The sequence below is a fragment of the Buteo buteo genome, chromosome 16 (assembly GCF_964188355.1).
Source record: "Buteo buteo chromosome 16, bButBut1.hap1.1, whole genome shotgun sequence".
In the NCBI taxonomy this organism is placed as follows: domain Eukaryota; kingdom Metazoa; phylum Chordata; class Aves; order Accipitriformes; family Accipitridae; genus Buteo; species Buteo buteo.
In genome coordinates this window covers 18,688,361-18,703,257 of record NC_134186.1, presented here as the reverse complement: position 1 = coordinate 18,703,257, position 14,897 = coordinate 18,688,361, and the positions used below count along the sequence as shown (strand labels likewise).

At 35.8% G+C, this 14,897-nt stretch overlaps 1 protein-coding gene across 3 annotated transcripts in view; it reads right to left on the bottom strand.

The window, feature by feature from the left end:
• Positions 1-14,897, bottom strand: part of ZNF143 (zinc finger protein 143) — a 43,031-nt gene that overhangs the window by 13,478 nt on the left and 14,656 nt on the right. For all 3 annotated transcript variants that reach the window (XM_075048058.1, XM_075048061.1, XM_075048059.1), the window contains exons 4-10: positions 14,352-14,435; positions 14,045-14,125; positions 12,749-12,945; positions 8,727-8,801; positions 4,177-4,296; positions 3,073-3,148; positions 595-720 (exon numbers count right to left, since the gene is read on the bottom strand). In XM_075048058.1, the coding sequence (XP_074904159.1) occupies positions 595-720; positions 3,073-3,148; positions 4,177-4,296; positions 8,727-8,801; positions 12,749-12,945; positions 14,045-14,125; positions 14,352-14,435 (759 nt within the window). The remainder of the gene's footprint in view (positions 1-594; positions 721-3,072; positions 3,149-4,176; positions 4,297-8,726; positions 8,802-12,748; positions 12,946-14,044; positions 14,126-14,351; positions 14,436-14,897) is intronic.

Below are 14,897 nucleotides of genomic sequence, written 5' to 3'. Positions count from 1 at the left end.
AGTGTATGCTGTCTAGAATTTATTTGTGTTTTGGCTTTCAAATGAATCTTTTTTTAGACAAAACATAAGATTTTATCTTTTATGCATTTGGAATTTTTAATAGTAGTTGGTTTTCTATACTTTTGTTCATTTTTCTGCCGCAAGCAGAGAAAGGAAATCAGGATAACAAGCTCGAACTATCAACCTTCGTGAAGCTGGCGTGCAGGTTATCTTAAAGCACCAAAACTTAAGAACACTGATGCCATTTCTAAAAGGTGAGCCATATTACTGAGGAAAAGTTCCTTCTGTTACAGATGCAAATGAAACTGTAAAGGCACCAAGTGACTTGGTGACAAGGTAAGTGATGCATTGCTAGAAATTAGTGCATTTGCAATAGCAGTGTGAATGCTTAAGCACTTTTTCCAAGAAAAGCATGCTGAATTTGCAGTAAATGCTTACCATGCTGAAATGCTGTTGAACTCACTGGGCTTCAGAAAGAGAATATACACAGGCTGATTTCATAAGTAAAGTCACAGAATGATCAAAGAGAAAAAAAAAAATCTACCTAAGTGAATTAATTAAAAAAAAAAAAAAAGGGGGGGGTGATAATAGTACCTGTGTGGGTTCGAACATGTTTCTGCAGGTCTCCTGAAGTCTTGAAAGATTTGGTGCAATTTTCTTCTGTGCAGCGATAAGGCTTTTCACCAGTGTGTGTTCGGACATGACTTTTTAACCCATACCCTGAAGATCAGAAAGGATATTATAATAGTATAAACACAAAATTAGGATACTCATAAACCATCACCATCAAAAGCTGCACTTGCCATTCCAATCAGGAAGCTCCCTGATCAGTAAAATTTGCTCTTTCACTCTTCACAAGCTCTTCATTCTACCATACAGAGCAGCAGAACTCTAGATACAGTTTATAAATTCTTTCGTCCTTCATTCAGTACCATTAATGAAGTCAGCAGTAAAATCTCTACTGGTATCAAGGCTCTAGACTCTAATTATTTTAAACCATATTATTAACATTATCACATATATAAGTGCCAACTGATAGCAGTCATGGACACTCATTCCCTTTAAGATTCCTTTTAGTGATAGCATATTTCCACACATTCTGTATGGTATGTCTAAATATTTTGATGGCTTTAATATTTTGTACCAGCCATGGAAACTGGTTTGCTGCTAGGTGACTGTAAAAGTGAGATTTGGTAAATAATTATTAGCAATCTTACACTAACACTATGATTGAAACAATAGACAAAAGTATAGCCAAGCAATTAACTAGTAGAGGTAGTTACTCATAAGTTTTGCAGCTCTTTGCTCTTATGACTAGATGTTCCTGTACACTAGATGAGAACAATGTTGAAACTGACCACATGTGATTGAAACTGCGTTAAGCTTCAAGATCAAAGAACAAGGACAAGAATAAAGACTTCAGGGACAGCTGACAAGAACTTCAAATGGGTCGGTGGTCATAAAAGCAGCCCTTCAACTCAAATGGATCCTTCATTGCGCATGATTCGATGTAGGCAGTACTATGATAATCAGTCATAATAATTTTTATGTATATGTATACTAACCTGATTAATATGTAATTAGTTATTCTATATAACCTGTTTGTGCTAAAGCTGTGGTATGCAGTCTAGGTAGAACTATCCCCCGTGCATCCAGCGCTGCAATAAAGAATGCCTGCTTTCTAAAACTCCAAAACAAGTCTTAGAGAGTTTCTTTGATCAGCTTTTCGGTATCATTAGGAACTCAATCATCATCAAAAACTACCAGTCTAAAGCGACCTTTGGATCAGGCCCTCTGTAAATTATTTTGCAAAGAGCATTTTACCAAGATTTTCCTTTCTGCGCTTCCCTGAAAAGATCATGACTACAGAACCCTGAAACAGCCATTTTAGAAAATGAATGAGTATTACTTGTGTCCACAAATGATGTATATATTTCTACAAGATAAAGTAACAGTCAGTAAGAAGATGGCACCTGCTTTAGTTTCACAGTGTGCTCTCCCCAAAACAACTGAAATTCCTATTCTTGGTGTTTTTAAAAACACAAAGCATGTCTACCAAGCTGACATCTGAAATAATTTCATGATCCAACCCAGGAGAGTTCTTAATATTTAAACAGAGAGCATTCAGTACTTAGAATGAACTTTATCAAGGATTGCTGAACTACAGTGGTACAATGGCTCTGACCAAAAATATGGTATTAACAGACAAACAGCTGTTTATAGCCATAGATCAGTCTGTTGCAAGGGAAGAGCCTATTTCATTCTGTAGTTTTGAAATCCCTTCATAAACTCTATGCAATTAAACTTAGGTGCAACCCTTTAAGTGTGGTTGTTTCCCTTTTGACCTTTCTCATCAGCATTTCTTTTGCTTGTTTCTATCCAAAGAAACAGTATTAAATGCATTAGATGAGATGAAGTTACTTTAAAAAGACTATAGGTTAAAAAAAAAATAGAGCCTAACTTTTCTAAGCATCATACTAATTTACATTCAAAGTAAAAGAATAAAATCTGAAACAAGTTTTGCTCTTTCACTTTCTTCCATGTTTCATTCTTCATAACTGCATTTTGCATGATCAAATTCAATCCCAGGGAGAGCATAATTTACGAACAGAGTATTCTGTACAAAACGTAGAGCAATGTCACTTCATGAGAAATGTCACTCTTTGATACAAATTCAATAAAGAACACTTAAAACACCATCTTCCACCAAAGTTCCTTTCAAATTTGGAAGAGAAGATCAGTATTTACCTCTAGCCAACAGGTTTGGCTTTTTATTATCACCTCATTTAACTTATACTATTAGTTTCACGTTAAGGCAGGCCTATTTTTTCAACATAAAATCTGACTGTAGCATGACAGGTGAAGAGTAAGGGAAAGTGTCAAGTGTTTCAACTCATTCCTCCTTCGGTAACTAAATCCTCTGTCCTTTCTATATGCTACGCTAGCTGAAATGATGACTTTTTTTTTGCAGTTCTCCCAAGTTATTTACTTAGCAGTTTAAAAAAGGCAATATTAAAAACTTACTTTATACAAACACTAACAAGCAGGAGGAGCTAGTCTACAAAAGATTACCTGTCGCAAAGGCTTTGCCACATCCAGGATGTTCACACTGATATGGTCTGTCTCCTGTGTGTGACCTTTCATGCACCTGTTAAGACATCCAATACACTGACTTAATGAAATGTTGTATCTGATTACTTCAACAGAGAAACAGTTCATTCTCTACAACAACGTTTTAATTCTCTTCCTAAGATTCACATTCAAGTGTCTTCTTTTTAAATCGGTGTTAAAAAAAAAATAATGAAATATGGTAACAATGTTTTCCCTAAAACTAAAGATGTCTCTTTCCAAGGTCTAACCTGATCCTTTCAGGCTGTTTTGCAGAAACCATTTCTGTAAATACACACAGAGTTGCCATCATGCAACTACATTAAAGACAGTATGTAAACATGCCTCAGAGCCCACCATCTGATTTTTTACTCCGTCAAGTGCTTCTAATGATCCTCTTCTATTGCATGAAACCTCTACAGCAAGGACACCATCTTAACACATGATCCATAGAATCAATTACTCACTGACTCCAGAGCGTTTTGTCAGAGACACAGCAGCACTGCAAGGAGTTTACCTCATTGGCAAGTGATCATCACAGCCTAAGCTGCAATGTGAACAGCTCTACACCCTTACTGTTTCAGTAATCCCTTTACTTAATTTAAAAAAGGAAGAGAATTAAGGAGTTGTCACCTGTAAAGAAAAGATGTTCCAGCTTTTCACTTTGAATGTTGGATTTTTTGAGGAGGTAGACTTTGTATTATGATGGTAAAATCTTTCAAAAATTGGAATTTTTGCATGATCACACATACATATAAAGTAGATAAAGTGAACACTGGATTTCAGTATTTCTGTGACACTGCTGGTAGAAACTATCTCAACAAGAGATTTCTTACATGCTGGCTATATAGAAGCCCAGCATGATCCCACACCCGCATATATCCAAAACACTAAGCAAAATCAGCTGAGCACCTGGTACAACCAATTATTTTAAAATCAACCCAATAAACATTTGACAAAACAGCACCATTGCAACTGGCTCTCTGTTAATGTGTTACTTTTAACCACATAATCTGACAAAAAAAATTGGGCCTGAGAAGTAACAATGCTCATTTTACATCTCATCACCTTAAGATGGTGAGCTGTTGTGTACAGTTTTCCACAGCCATCGTAATCACAGCGAAAGGCTTTCTCTCCACTCTGCTGAGATTTTGCAGTCACTCTTGTTCCATGTCCTTGCAAGACAATCTTAAGTTTAAAAAAAAAATAAAAATTAAAACAAACCACAATGGATCAGGAAAGTCACACACTTTGTTTTGCCACCAAGCCAGAGCTGATTGTGACAGGTTTCTTTTGTCTCTCTTTGCTATGCCATGTATTTCTTAGTCCTCAATAAATAAACTAAAAATAAATAACAAAAAAGCATAAGTTCTGATGAAAGGAAAACGTATTTACTTGTAGCTAGCAAATTTAAATGTATGCATTAATTAGCCAAATAACAACAAAGACAAAATAATTTGAAATATAAACCCAGTGGTAAAATGACCAAATTAGCAGACAGAAGAGGTTTAGATTACATCTAAGGCGCTGGATCCATTCCTAAGGGAGATTAGCCATAAATCAGACCACCTTCAAAGATAAGTTCATGCAAAGGCCAAACAATAATTAAATGCACTTATAATGAGCACTTTTTGAAAATGAAGGAAAGCATTTTGTACTTTGTCAGTGATGCATGTGTTTTGATCAAACTAATTGGAGCAATTTGAGCTAAGTTCTACTCTCCTTCCTGACATGAAGGAGAGTAGTAGGAAAATATACAGAATAGCTTTGCGATGCAACTTAAACCCCTTTTAAAGGCTTCTTCATACACTAATATGCAAGAAACATTCATACAGACTGAAGAAAGAGGGAGAAGCCCTAATGTAAACATTTTGATACAACTATATGCAAAGTAATCAAGACTATTTTAAAAGGTCTATCCTTCTTTTAAACCACCCCCCTTTTCTTATGGATCCAATTCTATTCTGAATTGTCAAAAGAACATTTCACAGAATGGATGAGGTGGGCAGGCACCTCTGGAGAGCCTCTAGTCCAACACCCACTGCTCAAAGCAGGATCAGCTGCAGCAGGTTGCTCACAGCAGTATGAGATGGGTTCTGAGTATCTCTAACAAGGGAGACTCCTGAAGGCTACCACCAGCCTCCGCATTCCCAACTAATTCTTCCTGGTAAGCATGAAGTCCAGCAAAGTGTCTCACCTTGCCAGCTGTTCAATAACCTGCTTTAGGTTGCCCGCTGCCATTTGCCATGCCTGAACTCCAGAAAACTCCTGGATTTCATGTGCCCTGTTATGATGCTCTTCCAGCAGATATCAAGGTGGTTAAAATTCCCCATGAGGACCTGGGCCTGTGAACACGGGGCTTCTTCCAGTTGTCTGAAGAAGACCTCACCTTCTTCCTGATCAGGCACTCTGTAGCAGACAGCTACCATGCCACCACCCACACTGGTCTGCCAGCTAATTCTGACCCTTTGGCTCTTGACTGGCTCATCACCCATCCCACAGCAGAGTCCTGCGTGGTCCTGCTGTTCGCACATGAAGGGCAGCTGCCCCTCCTCTCCTTCCCTGCCTGGCCTTATTAAAGAGCCTGTATCCATCCATCACAGCACTCCAGTCATCTGAACTATCCCACCACATGCCCCTCATCCCAACAAGACTGTAGCCCTGCAACTGCACATAGACCTCTAATTCCTCATTCATATAGATCAGAAATTTGACTGAGAAAAACTTTCCTACAGATTCTTCAGGGAGGATGCCCCCTGTTACCTTCAGACTGTTCTGAAGACTAAAGATGCAAAGTTGAATATGAAATTTTTAATCAACTGAAATGTACCACTCCACCACTTCAGAAAAGCTTCTCTGGAACCATGAAGAAAAACAACCTCATGAATCAAGAAACCCACTACTAATACTGTTGTTTAACCTATGATACCATGAATCACAGAAGTCACTTTAATACATTAAGGATCATGAAGACGACGCTTGGTTGAGCACCTGCACTTAAGCATTGATTTGTTTTTTCTATCGGTAAACCTGCTAGTAATTTCTTTGTTGTTTCAGCATATAAAAATATGTATATAGCTGCTAAGATCTGCTATAAAGCTGAAGTATGCCAAAGTTTAAAAGAAAATTAAAACAGTTCTATAATCAACATGCTAATATCTGTAAGGAAATAACCAGACAGAATTTTACCAATATTAAGATTGATACAAGGGGGGGGTGGGGTGTAAAACAAACAGAACACTTAGGAAAAAGTCAGTTGAACATCACAAGCATTTGTTTGTTCAACTGTGTGCAGTGCAGAAGTATGTATTTCTTCACAATACATTCATTAGTATGACTTGAGGATTATAAAGAATTCAGTTAGTATTATCATTCAACAAGGGCAGATACAGTATTAAAATTACTGTTCTTAGAAGACAATATACTCCAAAGAAACTAAAAAATTCAGACGTTAGGAGGCACAAAATCAGAAGAACATCACAAATAAAGCACCTTTATAATAACGCAAAACTTGTTGAGAGGAATTGTGTACTTCAAAATACTTTTAAATAGACAAAATAAATTAAAAAAAACCCCTAATTTAAAAAGAAATCACAAATGCATCCTGAGTTCTGGTAACACAAGAAAACAAAAAAGGTAACAAAGATCTCAGATAAGATTTTTATATTGTAGATGTACAAATTTCAGTCATATGATTCTGCTTTTATTATGAACAGATGGGTATGGCAGGTTTGAAACAGAATAGTGTGTGATATCCATTTAGGCACACGTAGCCTTTTATTTTCACGTATAGCAATCACAAAAAGGTTTTCTGCTTTTTTCTTTGGTGAAAAACCTAACCACATGCAAGTCTGAATGACTACCTAGCAGCATGACATCTGTTCTGTTCTTGTGTTACCTGCAGGCTTAAGAAGTTTATAAATACACACTTATTTAATATTATATCTAAATATGAGACTATTTTATCCCAAGTAATACATTATTTCAGAATGAGTCACAAGTAGGTTTCTACTTAAATCAAGATATAAACTTTAAGATTTTCATACATAATTGATAGCTTTGGGACCCTTCAGTTGGTCAACTGCAGTCACCTTATAGGGGTCAGAATTTGAGACTAAGCCTCAATACCTTTTGAAATATCAGATCTTTTTTTGTTTGGAACACATAATGCTCCATAAGACTGGCACATTTCCACATGGCATATATGCTGCCACACATGTATAAAATAAAACCTCCAGATTCACTTTGGTTTGGGGCTGAGGCTGAAATCAACATGCAACTTGATACAGCTTATAGGTAATTTTGCTTAATATGCTCTTACTTCCAGGTAAACAAGCAAGATCTTATCTTACTCGTCCTTGAATTTTGCATTTTATTGGAGTTGTTTCCCTATTCCAATCTACAAGTGTGCAAAACCTCTAAATTTCTTCATTTCATTTTATGAAATATATTCCAATACCATAAATAATGCATGTATTAGCTATTCTGTCCTTTCACGGTCATGCCACACAGGCAACAGTGGAGTGTCTGTAACTAAACATTGAGGAACCTGGCTTTTAAAAAAATTAATAATAGAGAATTTTGAGGTAAATGTCAGAGGTGAGCCTATAATTCTTCCTTTCATAGATACTGTATTTTACCTTGGAAGATATTTTTCCTCCTTGGCTAGTCCATTATCTCGTAAATTAAACACAAAGGAAAAACAGGGCTTCTCTGACCAAACCTTTCTCAATGCAATGACTTTTCCTTTTTTAATTTTGTCCTTTGACAATATAAAACCTCAATACCCCTTTGAACATGTGAGGGTATTGAGGTTTTATTATTACGTTTGTTGTTGGTCAAAATTCTTTGAAGCCCAGAATACGTTTTGGTTTGCCTTTTCCTTTAATAAAATACGTTACAATGACAAATACCATTCTCCTTACATAATTTTACAGATTAAGTTTGAAACTTAATAGGTTGCAGCTGTATTTTCCGTTACCCTTTGATCTTTTAGGTTAATATTTTCACATTGAAAAGGTTTTCCTATTCCTACATACTAACAACATGAATACAGAAAAAGAAATGGAAGTATTTTTCTGCTTTTTTAAGTATTCACTAGGAGCAATGCTCTTATCTACTTATGTACTTACAAAACCCACAATAAAAGTCAGGGACTCTAACAGGGCAAGTGGAATCAAAAAAAGCCAACAAAGAGAGAACAGTTCCAGACATATGCCTGGAATTGTCTCTCTTGAGAAGAAAATAATTCATTAATTGAGTCAGCATCCCTTCTGCTTTAAGGACTGTAAGAAGTTAGTTCATTCTCTGGAAAAGAACTTCTGAAATACTTGCACCCTTAGTGATGAGAAAAACTCAGGTCAGCTTGAAAGAATATTAGAAATCCAACATAATTTTTAATTACCTTTTAACAGAAAAAAACCAGAAAACAGTAAGTATTAGAAGATCTTTTTAAAATCCTGTGAAATGATATTGTACAAAGTGAGAAATATGACCTATCCGTATAGGCTTGAGATCTAGCAGACCCTAGTTCTTGGCTACACAGGACTACCTAGCATGCATGCTTCTGGGCAGAGAAAACAGGAGAAATAGAAATTATTTTGTATTGGGCTACATACCTGCATTTTTTTATCTTGTTCATTTTCACCTATCATTCCTGTGCCACTAACACTGTCATTTCCATCAATAGACACCTGAAAAATGAAATTGAAATGGGAAAAACATTTACAGGTTATTTTTATTCATCTGAAAAACAGGTTACAGACAGTTCCTGAGGGCTTATTATTTCATAGCTCTCTAGCTCCCTCTTGAAACATGGTTATCCTATGGTACACTAGCTTACATGAAAATCACCACTCGTAGCACCTGCATTATAGAATAGGTAAAGTGAGTATCTCAAAGTTGTATTAAAACAAGGTAGGAAAGACTGCAAGAACCAAGTATGTTAAATTAACAGACTGGCAAAAGTATTAAAATAAATTAATAAATTTAACAACACTGAGTTCTGACAAGAAAAAAAAAAGAAAATGTTGACTTCTTTTATAATAGGGATGTATCTCTCCCTGTTAATCAGAATTTACTTGTTTCGAACAGCAGGACTCCTTTGGAATCAAAATACCTAAGACAATGTGCTACATCTCAATTTGAAATAGTCAAATTACAACAGCTAAGCAAAGACTTGTGTATTGCTCCACAGGTTTATTTTTAAAAACAGTCTACAGGAGGAGAAAGGTATTGCTACTTTCCAAGGAGCTTATAAAAATATCTGAGAGTAATAGATGTTAATTTGAAAATTTTATTTAAATAAAAATAATTGCCCAGTTAAAAAAAAAAACAAACTCTCACATACATCAACTCAAAGAACATCTTATTAGTCACTGCAGAAAAAACTAATTTAAAGTATAGTTTATGTAGTTTCCAATTCCTTAATTGCCTCTGTATTGAGCACAGGCATTCACAATACTCTCTGCATCCATTACACTCAAGGCTGAGACTGCTGCACCTAAATCTAGCCTAAGTGATTTTTTTCTTCTCTAAAATAGTTTGGCAGGAACCCTGTCTCAGCTGGTATGCTTATGGCCTTTCACTAGGAGGTCATAGCAGGCTCCTGAGAATGTTAATGGTTGTGTGAACTATCTTGCTCAAAGCATCAGCTACCAACATTTAGCTTGGAGACTAAAGATGAACTTATCCCATAAGAGGTTTTCAGACTGGACTATCTTTCTAAATTAGACGATTGTGAGCAATGTGCTTTTGGCAACTTTGAGCTAAAACAGCGAAGAGAAAAGTGCCCAAGCAGATGCAAGTTTACATTACAGAGAGACTGCAAAGAGAGTCTGCAAGCAGGTAATTCTCAGGTGGTTATTTTTGAAGGAAACAATAGCCATTTTGGGACCTTCTCCTGCAGAATTTTTGAAGGGAGGGGAGAGAACCTGCACAGAAAGGAGACTTGAATCACTTCATCGTGAACCTCCTGTTGTTAGTTAAGAAAGGAACTACTGACATGAAATTCAAGTTCATCAGTGCCACCGGAAACAAATGATCCAAACAGAATGTGCATGTGTATGTGTAGACATACACGAATCCCAGGAACTGTACTTTTCCAGCAGCTGGGATGTTGCAGGAAAACAGCTTATGGAAGAAAAAGTATGTGTTGTAACCTCTTCACAATTCCATTACGTATCTTCTGACTTTATGTTCACTGAGAGCAATGTTGTCTTTTTTCCTTGGTTGCTTTGGGAGGAAGGTGGCATTGACTTAGCCCAAAATTAAGAGCACTCTAGTTAAGTCTTTGCATGTACTCTGCAAGATATGGTAAAGTAGTACTATGCCTAAAGCAGAAGCAAGGGACAATGAAAAATGTACATGTTCCACCACTTCCAGTGAGCTTCTCTGTAGTCTTCTTGGATCTCTTTGTATGAACTCTCTTACAGAGTTTCTACACTGATCTTGGGCAGGCTACTGATCTTTGCTATTTCTGCCCATTATGTAGGACAGAGGAACAGAGAACCACCACCATTCTCCAAATCTGCCTTTAAAATTTTCTTTGCCCTGTTAAGTTTTGAAGAGAAAACCTTCAAAGTTAACAAAAAAAGCAACACACCCAATTTTAAACCTCTTTTTTGCAGTATCAGGAGAATTCTGGAAGGATTCCAAGGAAGATCTTTGAGTTCCTCCTAAAAGACTGTCTCAGATTCTAAATAAATCTTTAGTCTGCCTTCAATTAAGAACATAAGAACACCTATACTGAATCAATCTAAAGGTCAATCTAGTGTACCATTTTGTTTCCAACAGCAGCCAGTAACAGATGCTAGAGAAAACAAAAGGAACAGTCCAAGCACACAGTGATACATTCCCAGAAATATTCTCCAACCTCCAAGCAATTTGTGGCTTAGGAACTTCCTGAACTAGAAGTCACATGTTCCTATCTAATAGCCCTGGATACATTTTTCTTCTATGAATTTATCTAATTACTCTTCGAATCCAGGGAGGTATTAGCATCCACAACATCCTGCAAGCAGTGCCACGGCTTAACTTTGTGCTGTTGGAAATAGTATTTTTCCCTTGCTTTTCTAGAACCTGTCACCTGAGAGTTTCATCTGCTGTTTCCCAGTTCTTACACTGGTAAAGACAATGACAAGTCACTACTCTTCTTTGTGCCACTTAAAATTTTATAAAATTCTATCATATACTTACCTCATGTATTTCATGTCATCATTGCTGCCCCTTCCTGTACCTTTTTCAAGGTTCCTATACCAGCTGCTATGAAAAGTATACATTGCCTCACTATGAAGTGTACACGGACATGGAGTAGAATCACAAAACCACATTTCTCCTTTTAAGAGAAAGACAGGGTTGTGACGATTGAGCTATTATTTGGTATGTAAAACAGGTGCAAGACTTGGAAACTCACTTCTACTGACTTTCCCTGAGAGGTTCTAGCAGTACCTTTCAGAATAAGGTTCTGAGATGAAAGCTTGAAGAAAATAAATAGAATTTTTCCTAAACACACACAAGTACTCTACGGAAAACAAATTCACATTACAGAATTAAAAAATACATGTTGAGATAAACAGGAGAAAAATGCAAATTTATTTATATTTGCATTTCTTCTGTTTCTTCTTCACCTTCTCAAAACAGAAACTTAAATTATGATTAATATAGCTCCTTGTTAAGAAGGACAAAGTTATGATTGATTTAAACCTAAATTAAATAGTATCTATGGAACATGTAAAAGCTTGTCACTACAGCTCAACTAACCTTGAATGACCTTTTATTTTATGAAATGTTAAGGCATAGCCAAACACAAGACAATCTGACTGGCTCTCTTAGGATCTCTCAATTGTAATAGACAGAAGCATAATGGAAAGAATAGTGTATAAGCCATTTAATTATCCTAACTGGTCTTCTCCCAAAATATGACAACTCCGTGACACTAGAGGACAGATTTTAAAATTTATTCTGCTCTTTTTCCAGAGCAGTACAAGCGCTGATGGTAATCATCCAGCAACTGGGACACTGCTATAACATAAAGTCATGGAAGTTGCACCGCCCATTATTACGCTTACATCATGCTTTACAGAAGTCCAGTAAAGTGGACAACATGAATCTTGAGCATCATACTACATTTTACTATTGAAAGTATGGATCAAAGAAGTGTTTTCCAAACTCAATAATTGCCTAATTGTCTATTTTACACTTCATACCATGCATTGTCCTTGCCCAGTACAGCAGGCCCTACTCTTCCCAATGCAGGAAAAAAATAAAAAAATTAAAATCCAGCAGTAGTGCCTGAATAAGAATAATTTCACTTTGCCCTTCTTTCCAAACAGTGTCCTCTCAAGGGCTCCTTTCCAATACTATATTTTAGAGAAAATTATTACTTAGTTGTCTAAACCACTTTCCAAATCAGTCTGACATTTCAGTGTTCAATCTTTTGTTCTTTTTATGCACCACGACACACTAGAGCTGCCCATGATAGTGAAGCACTGTCATGACAATTTGGTGTTCTCTCTTCTAAGAGTCTGAAGACTGTCTTAATTATCATTTTAATTCTTGGATCACAATTGGCTTTTGCTGCCAAGTATCTCGTGATGCTACATTAAAACATTATGGATAGAGAAAATGTCTTTCAGTATACCTTGGCTGCATATTGCTCCAAAGCACTGATGGTATCTGGGTCAATGGCAGCGTCTCCTGTATGAAGACCTGCTACTGTGCCATCAGCTTGAATAGCTAAAATGGTATCTGACTGTGGCATTTGCACTGTGTGGTGAATGTAGGCAGTAGTTCCATCCTCCAGCTGGACTGCTTGTAATGCACTCTGGTCGTAACTGTCTGAGAAATAATATTACAAAGTGTTATTAAAGAAAAGGAATAGCAATGTCTGCAAGTTACATGAGAAAAACTATTGCAGTTCAGGAAATGTCTCCTGAAGTCATATATATGTATGAAATATATGAGAAACATAAACACTTGAAATATTACTATGAATAGCACTGATGATTTTTTTTTCCAAGACAACACCTCCCATAACTTTATTTCTGCACACTTACAAAAGTGCAAAACCAATTTTATATTGGTCTAGCTTTATTTACAAAGGAAACCAGGAACACAAATATGCTTTCCATTTCATATTCACTCATAATAACATGAAAATAATTAACACATGTACTGATATCAATACTTCAGGTTTTAGAATTCATAAATCTGATCATTTTAAGAACAGAATCACACAAATATGCAAAAGAAACACATAACTTATAGGGTGACTTTTAAGAAAGAAATTCTTTATTATATTCTCTCAGTATTGCTGATTACAGAATGTAATTCTTGTCACTCTAGTTTAAACAGACTTAAAATATCTACTTAACTTTTTGTAGAGAAGTAGTACTATTTCCAAGACTAGTGTAATCATCTTCCGCAGAAATCTAAGTTAGCATTTAAAATAAATACGTCTGCATTCTTGACTGTCAGCTGTCATGTTTTCTGCCCTACCACCTAATGGCAAAATCATCAATAGCACGATCTTTAAAATTTAAGTCAATCACTACATTCTTTAGCTCAAGAGGGATTGATTGATTGATTCTTACCTGCTTTCTCATTTTCACATGCAATTGTTGCTGAAATCAGTATAAGGGCTTCCATTCTCTACTAACATGACATATATTTACTTTAATGTGATCCTGGGCTAAAAAAAAGTGAAATATGCTGGTTTTGATTCTGTTTATAACTGTTGTATGAGGCCCAAATAAGGAACTGAACCAGTCTCATTTCGACAATTTCCAGATGTCACAAAGTAAAAGCAACAAGTAATCTACATTGGGAATCACACTAAATAACGTCATAGTCTGAAAAGAGTACCATATTTTATACTGCTGAAGTTCTGTTGAACTCTAATATAATAAATCACACTTCAAAAAAAAAAAATAATTACCTTTTGAGGTGTGATGAATAAATGCTGTAGTTCCATCTTCCAGCTGAACTGCTTGTCCATCTTCCAGACGCAAGCTGTCCCCTGTTCGGAAGAAAGAATTACAATGCTTCAACAATAGTTTGAAAAATCCATTAACTGGAAAGATTAAACACTAAATACCTAGGATTACAAAATACCTAGGATCTCTTCAAGACTATTTCCATTAAAATAAGAAATCAAGCTATTATAATGACCATTCATTACTTAGTATCAGTATTTATCAGTAATACTTTATTATAGAATATATTTCTTGTATTATTACACTTACTGCTTTTAGGCATGGGTACATGTTGAACATAAGCAGCAGAACCATCTTCTAATTGAATCACTTGGCCATCCATTAATTTACCATCTGAAACACACAATTAGAATTCTTAAAAAACATTCTGTATAACTGTATAACACATCACAGTTTAAACACACAGTTGATACTTTCTGGATTAAAATGTCAACAAAATATCACTGAGAAATAAAGTTTGGTAAAGAGTAAGCACAGTATAACTATACAGAGGTTTTAAAATTCTGGGATTAAAAAAAATAGAAAAGGCCTGATGTCCTATCCAGGAGTCATGATGTTGATATTTGGGTTTGAAGTGTAAAGATCATCTCACTTTTGATTGACTTATGTTCTCCATTTGATACTGGCATCTTATTAGTAGCAGAAATAAATATTTATTTTATAGTGTTACTGTAATACCTGTAATTCCCAGCTGGAATTGGAACTTCATAAACATTGTACAGATTTTGCCTGACTTTACAATCCAAAGGGGTTTAGAATCCAAAGACGGGGTTAAAAAGGGGAATACGATTTCAA